The sequence below is a fragment of the Kogia breviceps genome, chromosome 4, assembly GCF_026419965.1.
Source record: "Kogia breviceps isolate mKogBre1 chromosome 4, mKogBre1 haplotype 1, whole genome shotgun sequence".
Classification (NCBI taxonomy): Eukaryota; Metazoa; Chordata; class Mammalia; order Artiodactyla; family Physeteridae; genus Kogia; species Kogia breviceps.
The window spans coordinates 143,759,144-143,785,238 of record NC_081313.1 but is presented as its reverse complement, the minus strand read 5'-3'; the positions used below and the strand labels follow the sequence as shown (position 1 = coordinate 143,785,238).

The following is a 26,095-nucleotide window of genomic DNA, read 5'->3' as shown; positions in this document are numbered from 1 at the left end:
ATGTCCCCTGTACTGGCAGGCAGATTCCTAACCACTGCACCACCAGGGAAGTCCCCGGGCCACTTATTGACACTGGACTTGGGACTTGAACTCACAGCAGCTGAGTCAGAATCCAGCCTCATTTTCCAAACTGCATGGTCTTTCCACCCTTCCGCACTGCCTCCTTACTGCTCTCCCTGCCTCGAACAGAGTGTGTGGCCTTCCTGGGTTTGGTTAGTGTTGATCTTGGAATGAGTATCTTATGGACACTGATAATGTGCCTGCAATTCTACATGTTCTGAGAAGAGACTTACGGGATGACTTTGATGTCTTCTTTGCCATGCAGGATGTAGTCAATGACCTTGTAAAAGTTGATTTCCTAGGCAAAAGAGATAGAGAAAGTTCTTCAGAGTCTGAGACAGTACTTCAGCAGGAGTGTGTCCTTGAGAAAGGCTTTGTTCTTTAGCCTGTGCCCTGTGGTTTTCCAGAAGCACCAGCCTGACCTTCTAAGGGCGTGCCGCAGTGCCCCTGGAGCTCACTGTCCTCAGCTGACTCTCAGGGTTCAGTGTGCTCCTCCTTGGAACCAGCTCACAGTGGCCAGGCAGGGGCTGGGGTCTGAGGCTGGGAAGAGACATAAGAAGTGTTCCAAGGGAATCTGGGGATTCAGTATAAGGAAAAAGAGAGAAAGATTGCTGGTGGAGTCTAGTGAGAGAGGGAGGTGGAAGGAGGCTTCTGTCCCATTTATCATCATCGTCAACCCAGCCATCTTCCATGTGGGGTCAGCTCCATGGTCACGGCCCCCTTTTTCCTTCACTCCTCCACTCAGCTGCTCTTTGCTGCGTCAGCCCTTCCAGACTTGCCTTCCCAATCATCCCTCATGCCTTCCAACTCACATTCACCTCTTCCATCCCTCCCACCTCCTTACACCATTAAAACCCCTATTCTCTTAAATTAGATCTGTTCAATTACATGACTTCCTAACATGGGGTTGGATACTGGCAGGTGGTTTCTTTTCCTTAGCTCTCCAGGGAAAAATCCATTACCTTATTGAAACATGATGGGCAGGTTAGTAATAATCATTTTACAAATAGGAGAACTGAGACCCAGAGAGAGGAAAGGACTCATTTATAGTAAGACAGTAAGCCAGGACCAGAACCTTGGCCCCTGACTCTTGTGCTCAGAGCTCTTTCTGCTGTCACTTAAGGTTAATAGCTCAAAATAGTGATTTCCTCTCTGTAGCACCCTCACCTAGAATGGGGGCTACTCAAAGTGTGGTCCCTGGACTGGTACCAGTCTGCAAACTATTTGTTACTATTCCATGATGAGATAAAAACAGAAATTGACAGTCAGTGTTTAGAAACTTTTACAGCAATTTGACTGAGTTAGGTTAGGTCTGTTGAAACTGATAATTTTAAAAAGACAAGTTATGGATGTCTTTTAAAATTTTTATTTTTTGCATAATAGACTTTTATCATATCTTGAAAAGTATCAGTCCAAAATAAATAGGAAATAAAAAAAATTGTTCCTCTACTACAGGTTATTTTGAGAAATATTGCCCTAGAGATTTAAATGTTGATACCTGGGCACCATCCAGGCCTCCTGACTCAGAACCTCCACAAAGGAAAATTCCTCATCTAGTCAAGGGTGTCTAGTTGACGGGCATTCGTGACCTTCTTCAGGCTCACGAGGGAGAGAGAGGCTCTGCTCCTCAATGCCCAGCATTGGAAGCAGCTACAGTGATTGAACCCCTTCTAGAGCGGCTCCCATGGCATCGGCTGCTCCAGGGTAGGTATGAGCTCCCTGCAGTAGGAAGCATCCAAGGGAAGACCAGGTGAACCCCACAGCATGATGAAATGGAGTTAGGAATAGATCTAGAGTGCAAAGACTCAGGCTCTGGTCTTGGTTCCACTATGTGTTCTTTTTTTTTTTTTTTTTTTTTTTTTTGCGGTATGCGGGCCTCTCACTGTTGTGGCCTCTCCCGTTGCGGAGCACAGGCTCCAGACGCGCAGGCCTAGCGGCCATGGCTCACGGGCTTAGTTGCTCCGTGACATGTGGGATCTTCCCGGACCAGGGCACGAACCCGTGTCTCCTGCATCGGCAGGTGGATTCTCAACCACTGCGCCACCAGGGAAGCCCATCCACTATGTGTTCTTTCTGGGCCTCAGTTTCCCCAGCTGTAAAACCGGTGGTGTTTGTTTGTTGTTGGTGTCAAGCAGCAGAACCCTTTCCTCTAACAGCATGGGCCCTAATCCTATAAAGCAGAGGAAAGTAATGCCGCCTTAATGGAAGCAGAGTTGGGTACATGGAGATCCTGCATCTCTCCTGGTTTTCCCTCACTCCCTGTCCTGTCCTCCTCTGCCTCCATTCACCCCTGGCCCAGGCAGCCACTGTGGGAGCCTTGGGTTCTAAAGATAATCCAGGAATTTAAAAAATTGAATAAGGGAATCCCTAAAGCCCCTTCCAGCTATGATTCTAAGACTATGGTTGGAGAGTTAGCATAGATAGATACTCTCTCATAGGTTAAAATGCACATATTGTTTGACCCAGTAATTCTACATATGCTAATAAATCCTATAGTTATATTCCCAAATGTAGGTAACAGCACTGTTTTCCCCATCTAGGGCTCTCAACCAGACTGCTTTAAAAAGTCTGGAGATAGCTGATATCTATCACTTGGAGATGGTTAAGCAAACTGAGTGCCTGCCCATAGTGGATACTTCGCATGTCTCCAGAGCGACTAGCTGTATCTGTGCTGATAGGGAAAGATGCCAAAATATACGCAAGTGGTAAGAGTAAGTTACAAAATAGAATCATCACACTTGTCAAGGGTGGTGGTGGTGGAATGTGTGTGTGTGTGTATACACACACACACACACACACACACACACACACACACACATATATATACACATACACACACCCAGGAATGTCCATGGACATTTGGGAAAGGTAGACCGCTCACAGTGGCACAGTGGCTGCCTCAGGGCAAACTGGATTTCTGTGCTGTGCTCTTTTGTATGGTGTGAGCTGTTCTCTATGCTCATGTATTACTTTTTCAATAAATATAGATACATTGCGGTAAGAACATTTTAAAACAGTGAGGTCATATCGTATGGGCGGTTCTAGAAATCAAAGGTGGCCACATTATCTGCTGGGACTTTGGTAGAGCTGTTTCCTTCTGGGAGGGGGAGATGGCCTTCTTGCTTCAGGGCCATCTGTCCTTGGGCCTGGGCTGTTCACTGCTCTCCCAGGGAAGCTGCTGGCTCCCTGGGCCTGGTAAACTGCCCTACCCAGGGGTCTCCATGAGATTCCTTTAGAAAGGTGAGAAATGGACTCTTTTTCTTTTAAACCCACAGGAGAATCAGTTTTGCTTTCACAGAAAGCAACAAAAAGTTCAGTGTGCTTTAGGTAAATAGAACTTTTCCCACACACTGTAGCTCAGCCAAGTTGCTTTCAAGGCCACATTCATGTAGGAATTCACCAGCCTTTGGAAAGTCAAAACCAAGCCATCAATGAGTGCCTTTGTCACCTTGCACCTAAGCAGCTGACGCTGTAACACAGGGTCTTTGAAAGAGCCACATACAGCCAGAACCAAATCATCATGCATGGAAATATACCAGTTTTAAAAGAGGTGCTATTTTTTTTCCCCATGAAGTCTACTTAGCCTTTTTCATAATTAAAAACCACACACAACGCTTTATTTTTAAGAGGAGATGAAGTGAGGTGTAGTTGCTTTGGGGGAACTTCAGAACCAAGATTTGGGGAGGTTAATTGGTCAAAATCCAGATGAAGATTGTATTTTTAATGTGAATGTGGCAGATAAAGTGTGAGAGTGATGTTAGAAGGCAAAAGGCTAAGTTAGATAGAGGCTGATATTTCTCTGGCTGTCCTGGAATTGGAGATGACCTCTGACCTCAGGGCTCAGCTCAGAGAGCTGAATATTAAAGCAGTCTGGGAAACAAATTAATTGAAGTTGGTGGTATCTGAAAGCTATGGTGATCTCTATTCTATATAGTCCCTAGAATTCTAAATTTTAGGAACAAGTCCAGCTCATATGTGAATTAGATGAAAAGCTCAGTAGTAACATCTCAACTATGCCAACACAAACAGCTGTACGTAAAAAGGAAAAATGTCCCCAAATAGTTTTCTGACAGCAGCACATGATGTAAGCCTTGAAGACTCAGTCTTCCCAAATGAAATCATGAAATTGTGTGGGCAAAACAATAGTTTGAAACTGGATAGAGGCAGGTTATAAAGGTCATTTTGGGTAAAGCAGAACAGACAGTTTAGATTCCAAGTTTGAAATCTTTTCTGGTGTGTATATGAAGCTCACAGGCCAGGGTGTTAATTCTAAATCCCTAGAGTTTGAATTAAGATTAAATAAAGTCTGTCTCACACACACACACAGAGGGACACAGACACATACACACGCTGTCCTTTATCTTTATTTTGGGTAGGGTTAGTGTTGCCTGGGGGGAATCAGGCCTCCTAGAAGAAATTGACATACCATTTCAGACAGGCTGGAAGGCTTTGTGGGACGAATGCTGGACTAAAACTCAATTCAGGACACGACTCTGCTGCTTACCTATTATATGTGGCCTCAGCTAAAGTCATTCTGTCATTCTACAGGTTCTATAGGCCATTCGAGTGCCAGGTCTGTTTACCCTGCTGCATCTTTACATCCCCACACATTTCATTTCAGCTTCCCTAAAGTGTTTATGCCTCATCTTTAAAATGTAGCAATAGTAGGAAACCAGAGGTCACAAACTGAAGTGCCAAGAGAGACCTGATAGAAACATAAATGAGAGGAGGAGGCCAGGGGTGTACAAGAGGGACCGTGCAAACTAGAGAGTTCAGGCCACACATTGCAAGGAGGTGGCTGCTACTCAGCTCCAATCAAATTTACCCTGCAGGACTGTGGGTCCAGTTTTGACTGATCTGCCACCTTTTGAAAAGAAACTGAGAATCTGGATGTTTATCAGAAATACCTTGATTTTTAAGTGCTAAGCTGCCAATTCAAAACTGCTTTAAAGTAAAAACAGAGAAAAACTAAAAAAACTTATGTAGCCAAACATATTTATCTATTGGCTGGAATTGACCTTCTGGCTATCAATATGTACATTTTAGGTTAGATTTTAAGATTATTTGCAGCTTTAATTGTCTACAGTTTTCCTGCTGGGTGGATCCTTAAGGAGGTTGCTTGATCTTTCTGGAGTTCTTTCCTCAACTATGGAATGAGAATATTTATTCCTCCTTTGTCAGTCCCACCAGGTTATTGTGAAACTCCAGTGAGATATTAAATGCCTTGCAAATTACAGGGCTTGAGCAATTGTGAGGAATTATCATAGTTTCAAGGGAGACAACCCAACCCAGAGAAGATAAATATCTAAGTGGTAAAGAAACTTCAGCAGGGCCTACAGTTCCTTACTCATTTGCATTTCATTAAACATTTGATCATATCGGACAGGCTAGAGAGAGACCTACCCTTCCATCTGGAGTCCTGGGACCAGAGTACGGTGGAGCCTCACCCATCAGGACTGGCCACACGTCAAAAAATTCCTAGGAATGAGAAAAACAATAATTATGTGTCTTGAGAGTAGATCAGAAAAAGATTAAGAAAAGAAGACTACCTGTATGAGTCATCTATCAGTGAAATCTGGAAGATGGGCAGAGCTCAGTGAAACCAAAGGTTGAAGGGCTACAAGATTCACTAGAGTTGGAGAATGTCAGTCATGTCTGTGCTTTGAGATATATCAATATCATCAGAACTGGACCTGTCTAGGGACTTCCCTGGTGGTGCAGTGGTTAAAAATCCGCCTGCCAATGCAGGGGACATGGGTTCGATCCCTGGTCTGGGAAGATCCCACATGCCGCGGAGCAACTAAGCCCCTGCACCACAACTACTGAGTCTGCGCTCTAGAGCCTGCAAGCCATAACTACTGAAGCCCATGCACCTAGAGCCCATGCTCCACAACAAGAGAAGCCACTGCGATGAGAAGCCCACACACTGCAGCGAAGAGTAGCCCCCACTCGCTGCAACTAGAGAAAGCCTGCGCACAGCAACAAAGACCTAACGCAGCCAAAAAATAAATAAAAATTAAAAAAAAAAAAAGAACTGGATCTATCTAATCAATAACAAAGAAATGGGAGTTAGGTTGGAGCACCCTCATACTCTCTGTGCTGTGGGACATGAGAGGGAAAATGGGGACTCTATGGCTAAGAAATTTACCTTAAGTATTAATACATGCTAAGCATGTGAGCAAACGTTTAGCTGGAACAATGTTTCTTGCAGTATCATTTATAGCAGTGAAAAATCAGAAAAAACGTTTAAGTGTCCAATAGGAGGGGACTTATTAAATCAATTATGGTATGTCTAGTAACAATGATGTTACAGTTGTGTAGGTATTGATTAAAAAGATGTCCATGATACACTGATGAGCAAAAAATGTGAGGTGACAAAAATAGATAAATCATGTGACCCTAGTGTTTATGTAGAAAATGCTGTCAAAGAATTCACAACAAAGCATTAACAACTGGTTTTCTCTGGGGGATTGGAATGAGATTATACTTTATTTAACAATTATTCCCTAATAAAATTTATGGCTTTTGTAATAGGGAAAAAAATTTTTTTCCAGATAAGAAAGAAAGGACAAACAATGGTGCCAAATATGGATGGATAGACCCATATCTGGGCTCCAACAGGAAAGGATGACACCTGTAAGACAACTGGCAAAGACAGGGGCACAGAGAGGAGAGAAAAGGGTTGGCAAAGGCTCTGCGTGGTCACACAGCCCCAGGAGAAGAAACTGGGAAGCCATGCAGGCGCTCCCTTCCTACTTCTCCACTGGTTTTCCTACCGCACACGCAGCTGCACAGCTTGTGTTGGGCCAAATCTGGGCCTGGAGGAGGAGACCTCTGTCCTCCAGTGCCTCTCTGTTCATTCATCTGCTGGTATTTAGGGACCGTGATCCACTAGCTCTGGGTTATTGTGGGCAGGATGCTTCTTGACCTCTCTCTCTTGTTTGACATGTTTGTCATGGTGGTTTGTTCTAATATCATCCAGAGGGCAAGCAGAAGGGACTCCACATGAAATTCAGATTTCACATCCTCACCCTTCTGCCCAGATGGGCTCTTCTCTTGACTACCAACAACAGGAAGCAACTCAATTCAGGGTGAAAATGTGAACTGGGGACTTACCTAAGCTCCACAACATGCTTGCTGCTAGATAGAGATGGACAAGGCACAGTTTATGCCCTGGAGAAATCTGCTATGTCATGGAGGAGAGAATTAAGCCCTCAAATAACTTTAGTAAGGTAGATGGGGTAAGAACCAAAACAGTAATAAAAGAAGAACACAAATGTTAGAGGTGACCAGAAGAAGATCATTATTAAAACACATTTAATAATGACGTAAAACGTGACTCTCAAGGTCAAACTCTGAATGATTCTGAAGATTGTCCCAAGGAGAAACAGATGTTGTCAACAAAGGGTTGGGTGGAATGTGGGACATGTTTATGCTTGCCTTCCTCTGTCTCAATCTCTCTCTCTCTTTTATTTCTAAACAGCTTTTTTGAGATATAATTCATATATCATATGATTCACCCAGTTTAAGTGTTCAATTCAGTGAACTTAATTGACTTTTTTCATAATGTCAATACTTCAGGTAAGAGCTTAGCTACCTGGGGTGGGGTGGGGTGGGGGGAGGTGGAGAAGCATAGGTTCTTAGAGTGATTATAGGCAGCCCAGCCCACTTCTCATTGCTAGATTGATCCATCTATTGGGGATGACTAAGTCAGGATATTCTTGCTTAAATGTGACTTTCCTTTTTGAGGGAGAGTTCAAAAGAAACAGAGGACAGAACACTGCAGCTCAGAGCTGTGTTCAGATCCTTTAAGGTGCAAACTGAATGCCTTAAAATGGTGCTCAGTTTGTACCTCCAAATTTCTTTTGAATTAAACTAATCAGAAATTCTTTTGATTTAAAAAAAGAACCATTCATTTGTATGAATTCATTTGCTACTTCCTGAAGGAGTATCAAAGTGCTTATTGCTGGATTTAGTCATATTTGGCAAAATACTTGATTCAATAATTTACAAAAATCAAATGGACAGTTGCACTAGAACCAGAGATTCCCTAAAATCAGTATATGGCCCAACTGCACCAGAATCACTTAGGGAGCTATTTTAAAGGCAAAAATCAGAATAATAAACCCATGAGTATATGGAAATCTGTTATATGGTAAAATGGCACATCAAAATGGTGGCATTTCAAAACATTGGAGAAAGGGTAGACTGTTCTTTAAATGGGGAATTATGAGGGGGGCACAAAATTTATCCCTACCTTATACCATAACATATTAATAATATCAAAAGATGAGTGAAAGATGAAAATATATTAATCAAAACACATCAGATTATTTCAGACTATAAGATTAAGTTTGAAGAAGTCTTTCTTAAACAAAATTCAAAACGCAGAAGCCATAAAAGAAAATTTAAATCTTCTGTATGATGATAGATGCCATAAACAAAGTTAAAATATAATCCATAGAAAGGGAAAATATGGTTGCAGCCTATGAGACAGAGATATAGTCTATATCATGGATAAAACACTCCTATATTTTAATAAGAAATAGACAATGAATTCAATTTTAAAGGTGGAAAAATGGGCATATATTGCCCAGAAAAATATAACATTGCCCAGAGTTTCTGGGCAATGTATGGAAGAAAAAAAGTTAACTCACAAATAAACAAATAAATGTATTTACCCTCACTTGGTAATCAGTGAAAAAACAATTTAAAAAAACAAAAACATTTTTTGCCCATTTAAGTAGGAAAAACTAAAAGATTTTTTTTTTTTAAAGATTTTTGATATACAGAATTGGCAGGAGTTTGGAGAAATGGAATTCTCATGCAGTGCAAGTGAGAGTATAACATGATTTAGCCTTTAGAGGGAAAATTTGGGGAAAGCAAAATAAAAATTTTTTCTTAGTAATCTACTTCTACAGCTTTGTCCTATAGATAGTCTCTGTCAAGTGTGCAGGAATTTAACTCCAAGGTTGTTCATTATAACATTGTCTTTAATTGCAAGACTATTTAGAAATGATTTAAATGCCCAGAAATAGGGGAAAGTATAAATTAATTATGGTATATCCATACTATTTAGAAGAATGAAGTAAATCTCTGTGGACTAAAGAACAAAGAAAGAGGATTTCTACTCCTATTAATGGTGGCCAGTTTGTTTCAGACCAGTCCTCCAACTGAGAATTATTATGAAATCTGGACTGTATATGTGTATGTGTGCATATGTGTATATAAACATTTGTTTGAAGGAATCATAGAGCTAGCAAGGCAGCAAGGACTTGATGGGCCAAGATCCCACAGAGAAGGGAAGCCCAGAGATGTGAGCCTAATGTCTGATGCAGCTTTTCCTCTTGATCCCCTTGCTGATACCAAAGATGCTGTGGAGCAGCTGGGAAGCTGGGCAGACTTACTGGCCTAGTAGGATAAAATTGGAATTCAGCGCCTGCCAAGGAGCAGGGACCCTTGAAATCAACCCAGGTTTCAGCTGGCCCTTCTTAAAGGTTTATACCCTAGGAGTAAAAGTGAATCAGAAACAGAACATCCCTTGCAAAAACTGAAGACAAGCTTCAAATCAGCTCAATCCCTGACTGGATTCAGATGCTCTGCCTTTACCTCAGCTGCTAGCCAGAAGTAACATAAATCCCCTTTGGAGGAATATAACATTGCCCAGAGTTTCAAATCATCTCTAAAATGTTTTATACATGTCTCTAATGTTCAAACAAAAATAAATAGTCATGTACAGGATAAGGATTAACTGAAAATCAAGAGATAAAACAGACTATAAAAAGACAGCCATAGAATATATCTACAGATATTATAGCTCTCAGACCCACACTCTAAAATAACTGATTATGTCCAAGAAATCAAATACAGAACAGAGAATTTTAGAAGAGCACTGGAAACCTCAAGAAAGATGAAAGGGAAATTCTAAAATTAAAAAATACCTGAAATTCGAACTCAATAGATAGTTTTAACAGCCAATTAGACACAACTGAAGATAGAACAGAAGAAATATTCAAACTAAAAAACAAAAATATAAAAGGGCAGGAAATACAGAAAGGAGTATAAGAGACGTAAAGCATGATGAAAAACTCTAGTATATAATGACAAACATAGAGGTCTTTTACCTCTGCATATCAAGATATTTCATTAGAGGTACTATAATTAAGATAGTATGGTATTACAGAAGAATAGATAAATATACCAAGGGAACAAAATAGAGAGTCCAGAAACAGACCCAATATATAGACACTTGATTGATGATAGAGGTATGATAGAGAAAGATGGTCTTTTCAGTAGAACAGTGGGGGAGAAGGATGGTCTTTTCAAGTACTGGTCAATTGGATATCTATATGGGAAAAATTAATATTGACAGTACTTCATGCTATATATTTTCGAAATGTCAGGTAGATTGTAGAGCTGTACGTGAAAGTTCAAACAATAAGGCTTTTAGAAGTTAACATCGGTGAATATCTTTATCACCTTGGGGCCAGGAAAGATTTCTTAAATAGGGCATACAAACCAATAACCATAAAGGGAAAGATTGATAAATTGGGCTACATTATAATTTAAAACTTACATTTATCAAAACATAAGGTAATGAGAGCACAGTATGGGAGAAGATATTTGCAATGTTGCATTCAACAGAGGACCCATATCCAGAATTTGTTAAGAACTCTGACAAATAAGTAAGATAAAAACATACAATAGAATTTTAAAAATGGGGAAAAGACTTGAACAGGCACTTCACAAAAGATATCCAAATGGTCAATAAACATAAAGCTTCCTGGTCATTAGGTGACACATGTTAATACCCAAAGAGATAACACTATACACCCACCAAAATGACTAAATTAGTAAGATGGCAATACCAAATATTAGTGAGGACACCCCCTACATTGCTGGTGGGAGGGTAAAATGGTACAACAATTTTGAAAACCAGATTGGCAATATCTATTAAAACTATTACCCAGAGGAGGAATATTAAAGGTAATTGTTACCTTTAACAATTGTGAATCACTATATTGTACATCAGTAACTTATGTAATATTGTACATCAACTGTACTTCAATTAAAAAAAAAAGCTAGGGACTTCCCTGGTGGTCCAGTGTTTGACAATCTGCCTTGCAATGCAGAGGACACAGGTTCGATCCCTGGTCAGGGAACTGAGATCCCACATGCCACGGGGCAACTAAGCCCGTATGCCACAACTACTGAGACCGCGCACCTCAACTAGAGAGTCTGTGCGTCTCAAACTACCGAGCCCATGTGCTCTGGAGCCCATGCACCACAACTAGAGAGAAGCCCGTGCACCACAAGGAAAGATCCTGCATGCCGCAACTAAGACCCGAAGTGGCCGTGAATAAATAAATATCAAAAAAAAAAAAAAAAAGCTATTACCCAGAATTTCTACTTCCAGGTAAATACCTAACTGAAATGGGAAATGGGTACAACTGTGTACCAAAAAATATGTACTAGAGTGTTTATAATAGCAATATTCATAAAAGCCCAAACCTGAAAATGCAAATGTCCATCAACAGTAGAATAAATAAATACTTTGCAGATTATTCATATAATGGAATATTCCACAAGAATGAAAATTAATGAGCTAATGCTATGAGGAGCAATAAGAATGAATCTTACAACCCAAATGTTGATCAAAAGAAGCCAGATGCAAAAGAGTATATATTTATATGATTCCATTTATATGAACTTCAAAAATAGGCAAAACTAACATGGCTTTAAAGGTCAGATAGTGGTTACCTTTAGGGAGGAAGAGGTGGGAGTTACTGGAAAGGGGTAAGAAAGGGGCTTCTGAGGGGCCAGTTATGTTCTATTTCTTGATCTTGGTGGTAGTTAAGTGGGATGTTCATTCTGTGGTAATTCATCGAACTAGTCTCCTGTAATTAGTGCTCTTTTCTGTGTGTGTGTTATGTGTATTGTCTTCAAAAAATCCACATGCACTGATAAAAATTATGTTCACAGAACATTATGTAAAAAAGGCAGACTATCGTGTAACCCAGCAATGTTTATTTATTTCATTTTACTTTATTTTTTTAAATTGGGTTATCTTTTTATTGTTGAGTTGTAGGAGGTTTTTTTTTTCTTCATGAGCAAAACATCAAACTTTCAAAAAAAACTGAAGTATAGTGGATTTACAATTTTGTGTTAGTTTCAGGTTTGCAGCAAAGTGATTGTTATATATATATTTTTTTCCATTATAGGTTATATAGTTCCCTGTGACTATACAGTAAATCCTTGTTCCTTATCTGTTTTATGTATAGTAATTCGTATCTGTTAATCTCATACTCCTAATTTTTTTTTAAACTTTTTCTTTTATATTAGAGTATAGCCGATTAACAATGTTGTGATAGTTTCAGGTGCACAGTGGAGTGACTCAGCCAGGCTGCCACATAACGTTGAGCAGAGTTCCCTGTGCTGTACAGTAGGTCCTAGTTGGTTATCCATTTTATTTTATTTTTTAAAATTTTATTTTGGCTGAGCTGGCTCTTCCTTGCGGTGCGTGGGCTCTTCGTTGTGGTGCACAGGCTTTTCTCTGGTTGTGGCGCCAAGCGCGCAGGCTCAGTATTTGCAGCGCGTAGGCTTAGTTGCCCCGCTGCATATGGGATTAGTTCCCAAACCAGGGATTGAAACTGCATCCCTCTACAGCCACCTCTTACACCTCAGCTTCAGCTTCTTCTTCTTGGGCAAAACAGCCTTGGCCTCGGCACCTCTCCTGATGGAGGTGATGCCCTTTGCGTCCATGCCCAGCTTCTGCACCAAGGCACTGGGGTCTTTCTTGGTCTCAGCAAAGACATTGGCATTTATGCCACTTTTCTCCCCCTGACTCCGCCAGCCGAGGCCCGCAGAGAGGCTGCCTGCCGTGTGGGGGGCCCGGGGCCGGGCGTGGCTTCCCCTGGGGGCCTCACAGCAGCCTGGTGCACCCAGGCCCGCAGGCCCCTCGCTTTCCCCATGTCCCCGGCAGAGACCCACCTGGTTATCCATTTTAAAGACAGCAGTGTGTACATGTCTATTTAGAACTCCCTAACTATCCCTTCTCCCCACCCTTCCCCCTTGGTAACCATAAGTTCGTTCTCTAAGTCTGTCCATACTCCTAATTTTAAAAGTTCTTTTTATATTCTACATACTAGACCTTTATCAGACATATGATTTGCAAATATTTTCTCCTATTCTGTGGATTGTCTTTTCACTTTCTTCATTAGTGTCCTTTCAAGCACAAATGTTTTAAATTTTGATGGAGCCCAATTTATCTGGTTTTCCTTTGGTTACTAGTGCTTTTGATGTCATATCCAAGAAACTGTTGCCTAATCCAAGGCCACAAAGATTTACATCTATGTTTTCTTCTAAGAGATTTTATAGTTTAAGGTTTGTGCTCCATTTCGAATTAATTTTTGTATATGATGTGAAGTAGGACCCCAAATTCATTCTTTAGCATGTGGATATCCAGTTGTTCCAGCACCATTTGTTAAAAGGACTATTCTTTCCCCTTTGAATGGTCTTGGCACCCTTGTTGAAAATCAATTGACCATGGTTTTTATATGTGACCAGGGTTTTATTTTGCTAGTATTTTGTTGAAGATTTTTTGCATCTGTATTCTGTAGGGTTTTTGGTCTGTAGGGTTTTTTCTTGTGATATCTTTGGTATCAGGATAATACTGGCCTCATAGAATGAGTAGGGAAATATTCCATCCTCTTTTATTTTTGTAAGAGTTTGTGAAGGATTGGCATTAATTTTTGTTTGAATATTTGGTGGAATTCATCCATGAAAATATGTGGTTGTGGGCTTTTCTTTGTAGGAAGTTTTTTAAAATTACTAACTCGATCTCTTTATTTGTTATAGGTCTAGTTAGATTTTCTGTTTATTCTTTTTTTAATTTAATTTTTATTTTCTATTGGAGTATAGTTGATTTACAATGTATTAATTTCAGGTGTACAGCTAAGTGATTCTATTATATATATACATATATCCATTCTTTTTCAGATTCTTTTCCCATATAGGTTATTACAGAATATTGAGTAGATTTCCCTGTGCTACAGGTCCTTGTTGATTATCTATTTTATATATAGTAGTGTGTATATGTTAATCCCAAACTCCTAATTTATCCCTCCTGTCCACATTTCCCCTTTGGTAACCATAAGTTTATTTTTGAAGTCTGTGAGTCTGTTTCTGTTTCATAAATAAGTTCATTTGTGTCATTTTTTTTAGATTACACATATAAGTGATATCATATGATATTTGTCTTTGTCTGACTAACTTAGCATAATAATCTCTAGGTCCATCCGTGTTGCTGCAAATGGCATTATTTCATTCTTTTTTTATGGCTTAGTAATATTCCATTGTATATATGTACCACATCTTCTTTATCCATTCTTCTGTCGATGGACATTTAGGTTGCTTTCATGTCTTGGTTATTGTGAATAGTGCTGCTATGAACATAGAGGTGCATGTATCTTTTTGAATTATAGTTTTGTCCGGATATATGCCCAGAAGTGGGATTGCTGGATCATATGAGAGTTTTATTTTTAGTTTTCTGAGGAACCTCCATACTCTTCTCCATAGTGGCTGTACCAATTTACATTCCCACCAATGGTGTAGGAGGGTTCCCTTTTCTTCACACCCTCTCCAGTATTTATTGTTTGTAGACTTTTTGATGATTAGCCCAGCAATTTTAAAATAGTTCTTCAGAAGATCCTAACTTACTGTCACATTTGGGAGCCTCTAGACTAGACCTAAGGTCTTTTCCAACCCCAGATTCTGCAATTCATTTATTCATTTGACCAAATATTTGGAGGGTCTCCACTGGGCTGTGTGCCACACGCAGCATGACAAAGCATGCAAAATGAAACCGACAGGGATCTTGGGACTTTGGGAGAGGAAATCACATATCTAGATAACTCTGGAACTCTGTTCCAAGGCAGAAAATGATTAGCTCCAGGAAGCAGAGACAGGTAGAGAAAGAGCAATGGGAGAGCTGGTTTGGGAAAAGCTAGCTGAAGAACATGACTGGGGGCCAGGTGAGTCTCTGCCGCCTTAGCCAACGTGACCCCAGAGCATTCTGAGGGACCAGATCTAAGCATATGCATCCACTTCAATTGCCTGGATGAGCCCTGGGCTCCATATACCATAGGAAAAGTTTCTTCCCACCTTTGAGTGCATTTTCTGAGAATTCCTGAAGTTGGCAACTTTCCTCTTTCTGGACTTTCATCCTGCATGGAAACTTCTTTATCACTTACCTTCACCACCTCATCACGACTTCTTCTCACATACTCATTTTTTTCCAACAGACTAGGGAAGATACAGGTTATTTTTACTCCCCTGTGCCCTAGAATGACTTTTCCTCTTTAAAGGTTGGTAGTCCTCTCCTCAGTGTAAAAGACCTATGAAAATCTTTTCACAACCATCCACATCCTCCCAGACTCTTCCCTGAGCACTGAATTTGTGACAGAATCTGGGCTCCACCTGGTATATATTTAACCTGTTCTTGAAAATGTCTACTCTTGAAGTCTTCTTACCTTCTGCTTGGTCATATCCAAGAGCCCCACGGAGTATCTGTCACAGTTGAGGAAGGCTCGGACTGTGTACAGGGCTTTGTGGAACTGCCTCTCAATGTCCGTAAGTTCTTCAAAGACTTTGCTCCCAGACCACAGTAGTATCTGAAAAAATACAAAAACATAGTCAGTGTTTCTGAGGCACAGAGCAGCAGCTCACAATAACCAAGAGATACAATAATTGTTCCCATTTTATAGATGGAGAAACTAAGGTTCAGAGAGGTGAATAACTGGGCAGCTTCTACTGGGTCCAACTCTTCCCATTTCTTTTATCTCCTAGGTTGTTAATAAGAATGATAATAACAAACATTGGTTGAGCACAACTGCCTTACATACATTATCCCGTAATTTTCCCCATTTTTCAAATGGGGAGACTGAAGCTCGGAGAGGTTAAGTGATTTGCTCAGGGTCTTAGAGCTAGTAAATGGCTTAGCAGGGATTCAAATCCAAGCTGCCTGACTTGAAAGCTTGTTCATGCAATCACTCTGGGATACAGCTTTACAAACATCTACTACCTCATGAACCCCAGAGGTGCTGAGCAGAGGCAGTATGATGGTTCCTGGGCACTTTTATTATCACTGCCTTTCCAGTTGAGCATATCAATGCTTCAGTAAAAGGACGCATCCAGTCCATTCCAATGAGCCAAGCCCTTTACCTGGCCGCGCCGAGTCTCACAGTTGTGCAGGTAACTCAGGTGGAACACCTTCATGATTATATTTGCAAAATTGAGGTACTTGAGAAGAACCTGAAAATCAAACAGCATGAGGGGAAACAGATGAGAAGGAGAAATTCCTCCTCTGGCCACTTCCACCATCAGCAAATAAGTCTGAACATTTTCAAAGCTTCATCTGAGATAGTTTGAGCAGATGGATCATGGAAGGCTGACTCATAAAATGATGCATTATAAGAGGGAAAAACTCACAGAATGTAGAATGTCTCTGTTAATAGGGGTGTATTCATGAAAAATTGCTACTATTTATTGAGTTCACAGGCCCTGTGATAAGTCATTTATGTATGTTATCTTACTTGGTCATCACAACTACCTCAAGAGATACTATAGATACTCTATTTAAGAGATACTAAAAAATCATCTCCATTTTACAAATAAGAAAACTGAAGTTCAGAGAACTTATGCAACATGCCCAAGTCAGACAGATATTAGCAGAACCAGAACAATTTTCCCTACTTTCTTGGCTCCAAAGTCAAACATCTTAATGATTATCCTGCCCTGCCTTCCTCACAGAGCATCAGACTACTAACTTCTTTATGTTACAGATGGGGAAACCAAGGCCAGGCCAAATAGCAAGGGTCAGAGGATTTGTGAGCTGGGAGAATGTGCTAGCATGGCCACCCCAGCAATTTCTAAAGCATTCTTACCTCTTCATCTCTCTTGGTGAAGTGGGGCCCGTCCACTTTATTCACAGCCATGATTATGGCCACCACGTCCTTCCCATTCATTATGGGAGAAGCCAAGATATTCTTAGTCTGATACTCTGTGAGGGTGTCCACGAAGTCACAGAAATGCTCATCCTGAAGGAAGGCAGAGACAAGCCTGAGTGGGCAGATGAAGAGCAAAGACAGTAAAACAACACAGAGCCCCAGGTGCCCATGGTAGGGGTAGGGTAAGGGGGCTCCCCATTCTCTTGTTGGCAAAAGAATGAAGACATTTCCATCTACTCCAGTTCAGCGGGGGAAGGCAATTAGAGATGATTTCTGCCCTGGAAGCCTCCAAAATCCAGTAGAACAAAGTCTGAAATACGACCCACTAAGGGCTGTGGAGACAATGTGAGCACAGCACTGTAGAGGCCCAAGGATGGGGGTGGAGGGTTGACTTTATCTGTGGAGGAAGGTTTCGAGAAGGCTCTCTTGAGGTGATGGCAGTTTAGCTCAAAATAGAAGCGTGAGTGCGGAAAAGACCTTAGTGAGTATAATCACAGTAGCTAGCAGGTATTGTGTGTGGTGCTTTGCCTGCATCAACTCACTTTATTCCTCCCAATAACCTGTGAGATGGGACCATTAGTAGTCCATCTTACCGCGGGGGAAACTGAAACTCAAGAAAGTTAACGTTACTTACTACTTGTTTGTGTGTGTGATTCCAGAACCTGCCCTCAGCTCTGCTGCCTTTCAGGGAAGGCTGGATAAGGGCAGACCTGGGTCTAGGTCATGGAACCAAATAACTTGTTACTTTCAGCTTTTTTCGCAATCCAGTTCTAGCACCACACAGCCAGTCCAATGGATATCCCCATTTCACAAATCTTTTTTTTTTTTTTTTTTTGGCTAAGCTGGGTCTTCGTTGCTGCACGCAGGCTTTCTCTAGTTGCGTGGAGCGCGGGGGCTACTCTTTGTTGTGGTGCGTGGGCTTCTCATTGCGGTGGCTTGTCTTGTTGCGGAGCACGGGCTCTAGGTGCGCGGGCTTCAGTAGTTGTGGCTCGTGGGCTCAGTAGTTGTAACACGTGGGCTCAGTAGTTGTGGCTCATGGGCTCTAGAGCGCAGGCTCAGTAGTTGTGGCACATGGGCTTAGTTGCTCTGCGGCATGTGGGATCTTCCCGGACCAGGGCTCGAACTCATGTCCCCTGCATTGGCTGGCGGATTCTTAACCACTGCGCCACCCAGGAAGCCCCCCATTTCACAAATCTTAATGGAAGTCCCACTTTGTGTCAGGCCTTAGGCTAAGCACTAGGGATACAGAGAAGACTAAGATTCAGGCCAACACACAGATAACTCAGTAATAGTAACGCAGGACATAAGTGTTGGCTCAAAGCAGTGGAAGTACAGAGGAGCACACACCCCCCCCACACCTCACCCTGAAGGCAAACATGGAGGCAAGTACAGGGCGTTGCAGTCCAGGTGGTCAGAAAGGGGAGACAGAACCCGAATTGTCTTAAATCCCAAACAATCCACCTTTCTGTTTCCTGGTAGCACTGTGAGGTTTCCCAACGTTCAGCATTGCTTGGACACAAGCCAGCCCAGACATGTACAGTTCATGCTGTTCTGAGAAGGGTAATGTATTTCATAGAGCCAATTCACAGAGCTTTGCTAGAACCGGGTGTGTGGTATTTTTTCCACAATGTAGAAGTTCAGAGTGTGGTGCTCTGCGTCTGTTAATTTCTTCCAGTTGGAGTGGGATTAAACAAACAGGCACTATTGTCAAGGAAGCTGTCTCAAACCAGGTGAAGGGTAAAGGAATTAAGAGAAGCCTGTAGTGCTCTACTTGAATTAGTGTTCAAGGATTAAGCAAAATCTCTAAAGAGGCATTAGCCACAGGGGTTTTCCACGTCGCTCTCTAAGGACACTGATGAATCCCTAAACACAGGCCTGAGTGGGGCATGCTCAGATTCATTTCATGAAGTCAGTTCAGTCTTGCAATATTCACTTCCGTCAAGGAAAACAGTACTTGGGCCTTACCCTCATCTGAGGCAGATATTACTAAATCCACCAGTACCTTCTCTCCCACTGACTTCTCGGCCCTGGAACTTTCTCACAAATAGTACAGCTGCCAATTGACTGGTGTTTGCCTAGTCATTGTCATCCTTATATTTTCAGCATATACAGTGTTCTAAACAACTGTGTCATAGAACCTCAGCTTATCAGAGATGGACGGGCCTTAGAAACGATTTAGCTCAAACTGTTTATCTTAAAGCCCAGGAGTCAGAAGTCGAGCTAAGGAAAGCCCACAGTTGTTCATTCATTCACTTAGCATTAACAGAGTGCCTTCTATTGTATGCTAGGCACTGTTCTAGACCCTCAGGTTAGGCAGTGAACAAGAGGGGTGAATGTCTTTCCCTAGTGAAGCTTCCAGTCAAATGGGGTGGGCAGACAAAAAGCAAGTAAACAGCTGCTTTGAAGGAGAGAAACTGGATGGTGCTATAGACAGTGATGGAAATGGTGGCAGATTGAAGCTGCTTTGGTCAGTCATGGTGGGTAGGGACGCTTCTCCAAGAGGTAAGTGGAGAGCTGAAGGCTCAGAGGAGCCAGGCAGGTGAAATGCATTCCAAGCAGAGAGCACAGAGAATGCAGCAAAAGCCAGGAGAGGGCAGCGAGTTGGCTGATCTGAAAAACAGGAAGAAGACCAGTGTAGTGAGGGAGATTGGAGGGTAAGGAAGTCAGAGAGATGGGCAGAGGCCTTATCTGACAGGGCCTTGGAGGCCACTGTAAAGAGCTTACATTTTATTCCAGTGTAATGCAAGACTGCTTCTCATTCCTGGAAATCCCAGTTCCTCTTTTCAAACATTCTCAGTGCCAAGCTCTGTTGCATCCCATGATGACATCTATTTATTGGATAATAATGATGTACTTGGCCCAGAGCCGGACAATTCATTAACTCTCACATCTGCCCTGTCACACAGAATTCTCTCCTTCCCTGTTTTATAGACAATTATTCCCCTGCTGGTAAATGGCACAGCCACTGCATTCATTCAGTACTTTATTCATTGATACACTGATTGATTCATTGCTGGATTGATTCATTCATTCACTTATATTTGCTGAGCACTGGCTCTGTGAGAGGCATTGGATATGCCAAGGCCAGTAAGCGAGGTGAGTTATCAATGGGTTATCACTGTACAGTGGGGACATCATGTAAAACAGGCACTCACAATTCAAACCATAATGTGAAGGAGGCCCCCACCGGATGGGTGATGTCCTGGGGCGCCAGGAGGGAGGGACTTGTTCTCTGAGTGGCTTCATGAGCCAGTCAGTAAACTGTCAGTAGCCGAAACCTCTCTGAGCCTCAGTTTTCCTTTTGGTAAAATTGGAATGTTGGACCAGGTCCTCCTCGAGGTTTCTTTCCGGCCTGGCATGCTGGGTTCCAGGTGTCATAGTGAAGGAAGGAGAGCGAGACAACAGATGTAAGAGTCTCTGGAAATGGCAGTGTTTTCAGGTTCAGTCTTCAGAAGTGGGATTTGTCTGTGTCTAGAAAAAGCTCATTTGTTCTCCTTTACTCTCACGCTACTGCCACACTCACAACACTTCTCAAACTAGATACGTAGGTGTTTTTTTCCACACTGGCCAATTCTCTGACACTAGTTGGGTATCCAACAATTCAGTTCAGTTCTGACACTGTTTACCTGGAGAATCAGAACCTACCAGTGAAAGGGTTCAGTCCCAGAAGATTGCCCCCACTTCAGATATCAAATACAAGTCACAGGTTGCCATCTATACTTCTGCCTGACTGACTATAAATCGAGGTTCCTCCTTGGGTTTGATAACTTGCTAGAACAGCTCATAGATCTCAGGGAAGTATTTACATTTACAGGTTTATTGTATAATAAGGGTACAGGTGAACAGTCTGATGAAGAGATATATAAGGTGAGATCCAGAAGGGTCCTGCGTGCAGGAGCTTCTGTCCCCCTGGAGTTGGGGTATGCGCCACCCTCCCAGCACATGCATGTGTTCACCAATCCAGAAACTCTGTGAACTCTGTACTTTTACGGATTTTTATGGCAGTTTCATCACAAAGGCATGATAGATTATTAACTCCATTTCCAACCCCTCTCCCCTCTTAAGGGAGTGGGGGATGGGCTGAAAGTTCCAAGTGTCTAATCATGCCTTGATCTTTCTCATGACCGGCCCCCATCCAGGAGCCCACCAAGAGTCCCCACATTACAACAAGAGACCACTGACCACCTGGGAAATTCCAAGGGATTTAGGAGCTCAGTGTCAGGTGGTTCTATCACTCAGGAAATTACAAGGATCAGTTCTGTGCTAGGAACCAGGACAAAGACCAAATAAATATTTCTTTTTATAAATCACAATATCGGGCTTCCCTGGTGGCGCAGTGGTTGAGAGTCCGCCTGCCGATGCAGGGGATGTGGGTTCGTGCCCCGGTCCGGGAGGATCCCGCGTGCTGCGGAGCGGCTGGGCCCGTGAGCCATGGCCGCGGGGCCTGTGCGTCCGGAGCCTGTGCTCTGCAACCGGAGAGGCCACAACAGTGAGAGGTCCAAGTACCAAAAAGAAAAAAAAAAAACAAAAACACACACAATATCAAGCCCACTGGGAAAGGGCCATCATTTATTCATTCACTCAGTAAACTGTAATGAGTACCCACTCTGTCCCAGGCACTGGACTAGGTCTGGGGACCAGTGGTAAATAAGACGCACAGGAACAAACAGGCCTTGTGGGCTTTCCTAAGGAGAAAGGGTAAAGAATAAATACACAAATACTAAATGGCAAGTAGGGTTGCCAGATTTAGCAGATAAACACAGGATGACTAATTCAATTTGAATTTCAGATAAGTAATTTTTTAGTATATCGTAAATATTGCAGAGGGTGTACGGTAGTGTGAGCTTGACACCTTGTGTAGTTTTTTGTTTGTTTTCACTTTTGTAATGTAAGTGCATGACTTAGACTTTGCTGAGACATCCACCTCAAAGACGGCTATTTGGCTATCTCAAATAAACACGCTGCCAGCCACACACGAGATTAAGAGCCAGGCCACCTCCTCCCACTGAGGCTCCTTTGTCTTTTTTTTTTTTCCGGTACGCGGGCCTCTCACTGTTGTGGCCTCTCCCGTTGCGGAGCACAGGCTCCGGACGCGCAGGCTCAGCGGCCATGGCTCACGGACCCAGCTGCTCTGCGGCATGTGGGATCTTCCCGGACCGGGGCACGAACCCGTGTCCCCTGCATCGGCAGGCGGACTCTCAACCACTGCGCCACCAGGGAAGCCCGAGGCTCCTTTGTTTTAAAGATCCTGGCTGATCTCCATAACTGATCATTTGGGGCCACTTTTTATTTTCTAATTTCTCTTACCATGATTTAAATTTCTGCTCTTATGTTTTAAATTAACTAATAAAAAGTGAGCCTGTGAAAGCCTATGCCCCTACCCTCGACCCCCATAAAAACCCTAGGCTGGACCCCACTCTCCCTCTCTACCTGAGACCTCCCTGTGCGGCCCCAGGTGTGCTATGTAATTTCCAGGTCTTGTAAATAATAAACCTTTATTTTTTCAAAGTTTCCTGATGGTTAGTGCTGAAGGGTATCTTGCATTCATCATAAGAACCACAAGGCCTGGTCCAATCACAACATTGGTTATTGGCAGTTTGAGACGGCACAAAACACATACTAAAATAGTACTCTTTGCTTATCTGTAAGTCATATTTAACTGGGCATATTATATTTTATCTGGCAGCCCTAACGACAGGTCTCCCTGAGGAGATCCCAAGGATAAGGAGGAATGTGCTGGGGCATGGGAGCCACATTACAACCCTGGGAAACTCCGTTCATGGTTTCACATTTTTAAAATTCAGTGATTATAAGCATGTCCCAGGTTTTGGGGGGTGGGGGTGGAGCTAAAGGCTAAGAGTAGCACTTGTTGGTGGTTCAGGGATGACCCAGACCCCAGTCTATACCATGTTCCTGCTCCTTTTCCATCCAACTCCCACTTTCTATCCAAAGGCCCAAATAAAGTACGATATCTCAAGGAAAAACACATGCAGGTGTGGAGGACACAGGCTTGCTGACCTAGACTGACTTCATTCCAAGCCTGAGGCACCCACCAAGGAGGCTGCATGTCCAGAAATCTTCTGGGGAAGCACAGCCATCACTTCCAGAGTGAACTTCAGGGCAGAACAGGAAACAGCAAGCTGTTCCTTAGCACAGGGCTCAGCAAACTCTTAGGGATATTTTAGAATTAGAGAACCTTCCTAAATCCTCAATCCCTCAACACCAGGGTCCATAGAAGCTTTCAGCACCTCTGTTCTCTGTTTTCCCCACAAATAGAATCTAAACTGAAAGCTCCAGAAGGGCCGGACTGGATTCTTCTCCAAATCCCACCCAGACCTGGTACAGCATTCATCCCTTAGAATAAATAGATCCTTAACAGCAACAACAAAATAGTAATAATATTAACAAGGAGGAGGAGCTGCCAGTAAAAGTCATTACTATATGCCAAGAACTTTGCTAGGTGAGAAATAATTCCCTCATTTGATCCTACAACAGCACTTAGAGAAACTAGGTATCTCCCTCCATTTTATAAATTAGGAAGTGAGCCCAAACAGGCTAAACAATTTGCCAAGGCCATGTTCTTGGAAAGTGACTGAGTCTTGATACACACCCAGAACTGACCTCAAAGCTTAACATCTTAACTTTCTGCCATGCAATTTGAAATGACCTGTTGTAAACTGCACTTTGTTTAATGCCCTCGTATTTTAGATAAGGAGGAGGTATAGAACAGCAGAGCAGTGAAGGGTGTGGGCACCAGCCAGAGTGCCTGAATTCAAACCCCTGTTCTGCCACTTTCTATCTCTGTGACTCAGAGAAAGTTACTTAACTTTTCTGGATTTCAGTTTCATCATCTGTAAAATGAGGATAAGCAGTTATAAGACTGTGACAACCCATGTTGGCTACAGTTAAAGTCTAGAGAGAATCGAAGGGAAAACAGACTCCAATCCAGTTGGATGCGTCCTCAGGGAAGCCCCCTGGGTGCAGAACCATTACCCTTACCCCTGGAGGGCCAAGGAGAGGTGAACCCCACGGGAGATCCGGCCCCCGTGTGCGTCAAAGAAAACCATTTCCCACCAAGGCCCAGGTGTTACAGGGATTATTGAATAATTACTTGATTGTGAGTCTTTTTGCCAAGTGTTTACTGAGCATCTGCTTTGTCCCAGACATTTGCTGGGTCCTGGGATAAAGTGAAGAATAAGGCAGGCATGGTGCCTGGCCTCCAGGGCTTATTGTGATAGATGGTTTTAGGAAGGAAACTAACAGAAGAACCTGGGAGGGTCTCCCTGAGGAAGAGAACTTTAAGCTGAGATCTGAAGGATGAGTAGGAATTGACCCTGGCAGAGGGCTATGGGGAGAACTGCCTTAAGTGATTTGCTCTAGGTGATCAAAGAAGTCTTTGTCAGAGCTGCCAGGAGAATCCCATGGAACACTGAACTCTTAGAAGACAGAGCCAAGTGCTTAACCAAGTGGTCAATTTGACATTTCCATGATGAGACAGGCTGTCATCCTATGTCCCTCGATGTAAAGCATGAAGAAAAACACAACATCCCCTCTATGATATACCTGCCAGAAATGCATAGCCTGAATCTAAACATGAAGACACTTCAGACAAGCCCAAATGGAGGGACATTTCTACAGAATAGTCGGCCCGCACCCTTCAAAAACATAAGCATCATGGAAAACAAAGATAGATCAAGAAACCGTTTCAGATTGGAGGAGACTAAAGAGACAGTGCTATGTGGGTATCATTGAGATGATTGGCAAAAACTGAATATGGAGTGTTCATTAGATAATAGTATTGTATCAGTGTCACATTTCCTGAATTTGATCATTGTGCTCTGGATATGTAAGAAATGTCCTTGTTCTGGAAATACACAGCAAAGTACCTGTGGTTAAAAGGATATGTTGACTCTCGAATGTGTCAGAAAAACTGGAGACATAAAGCAAATGTGGTAAGTTGTGAACAGTTGGTGAATTTGGATGAAAGATATACAGTTCTTGGTACTATTTTTGAACTCTTCTAAATTTGGTTATTTTTTTCAAAATAGAAAGTTATCAGTAAACAAGTAAAAAAAAGACAGAAAAGTGCCAAGTTGTCACCAGCCCAGTCTTGGTGGCTAGCAGCTCCCCATCTCACTTGCACCCCAGAACCCCATAGAATAATGCCTCCCTGCCCTCCCTCTCATGGGAAAGAGGTTACCTCCTCTGTGTTGGGGACGTTCACGATCTTTTTAGAGAGTGCGACGTGGCCCACGACTCCCATGTCCAGGGGGAACACGATCTCCGAGTCGGGCACCACCAGGCACTCCTCGAGGACAGCATCCTTGTGGACGTTGAAGAGCCGGGTGGCCAGCTCCGCAATGCCATTTCGGGCCCTGTACATGAACAAGCTCATGCGGTCTGCCTGCAGGAGGAAACACAGCTTCTTCATGACGTTGAAGACGCATTTCTCAGCCTGCAAATTCTCCTGAAAGTCCCGCAGGAGGTCGAAGATGATTTCACTCTCCTCCACACTGCTCAGCGAGTGGTAGTTGCTGAAGTCCACGGCTGCCTCCCTGGGCGCCAGGAGGTCCGAGATGACCTTGGCCCGATAGCGGAGGTTGTAGTACTTTTTGGCAAAGCCGACATTGGAGTCCAGGAACTTCTCCACCTCCTCTGCCGTCACCTCGCCCATGGCTGGGAATTCTACTGCCTATTTCTGTGGAGAGGGCTGAGGCTGGCCTCTTTTTTGTGTGACAAAACTGAGTCAGGATGCGTTCTGCTCCAACCCAGACTTCTCTGGGTCTTGTCTGTGAATCTCACTGGTATGGCTGCAGAGGAGAGAGAGTGAGCTTGGGAGATTAAATCATTAATATTTCCTCAGAACAAGGATTATGAGGATCAGGGTGTTCCAGATGCTTCTGGGCCCCAGATGGGAGAAGGTGAGAGCTTTCTTTTCACCTTGGTCTTCTAACAGAAGAGGTTTCTGCACAGGGCAGGAGGTGGGCTCAACTAAAAGAAAGCACTGAAACAGAGGCTGCAAACTGGCA

General features: G+C 42.8%; 1 protein-coding gene across 1 annotated transcript in view; it reads right to left on the bottom strand.

The window, feature by feature from the left end:
* The window catches only part of PDE6A (phosphodiesterase 6A), a 64,316-nt gene extending 38,576 nt beyond the window's left edge, over window positions 1-25,740 (bottom strand). The window contains exons 1-6 of the mRNA XM_059062233.2: window positions 25,267-25,740; window positions 17,004-17,156; window positions 16,282-16,371; window positions 15,591-15,731; window positions 5,464-5,538; window positions 294-358 (exon numbers count right to left, since the gene is read on the bottom strand). Coding sequence (XP_058918216.1) covers window positions 294-358; window positions 5,464-5,538; window positions 15,591-15,731; window positions 16,282-16,371; window positions 17,004-17,156; window positions 25,267-25,740 — 998 coding nt within the window. The remainder of the gene's footprint in view (window positions 1-293; window positions 359-5,463; window positions 5,539-15,590; window positions 15,732-16,281; window positions 16,372-17,003; window positions 17,157-25,266) is intronic.
* Window positions 25,741-26,095: the final 355 nt, after the last annotated feature.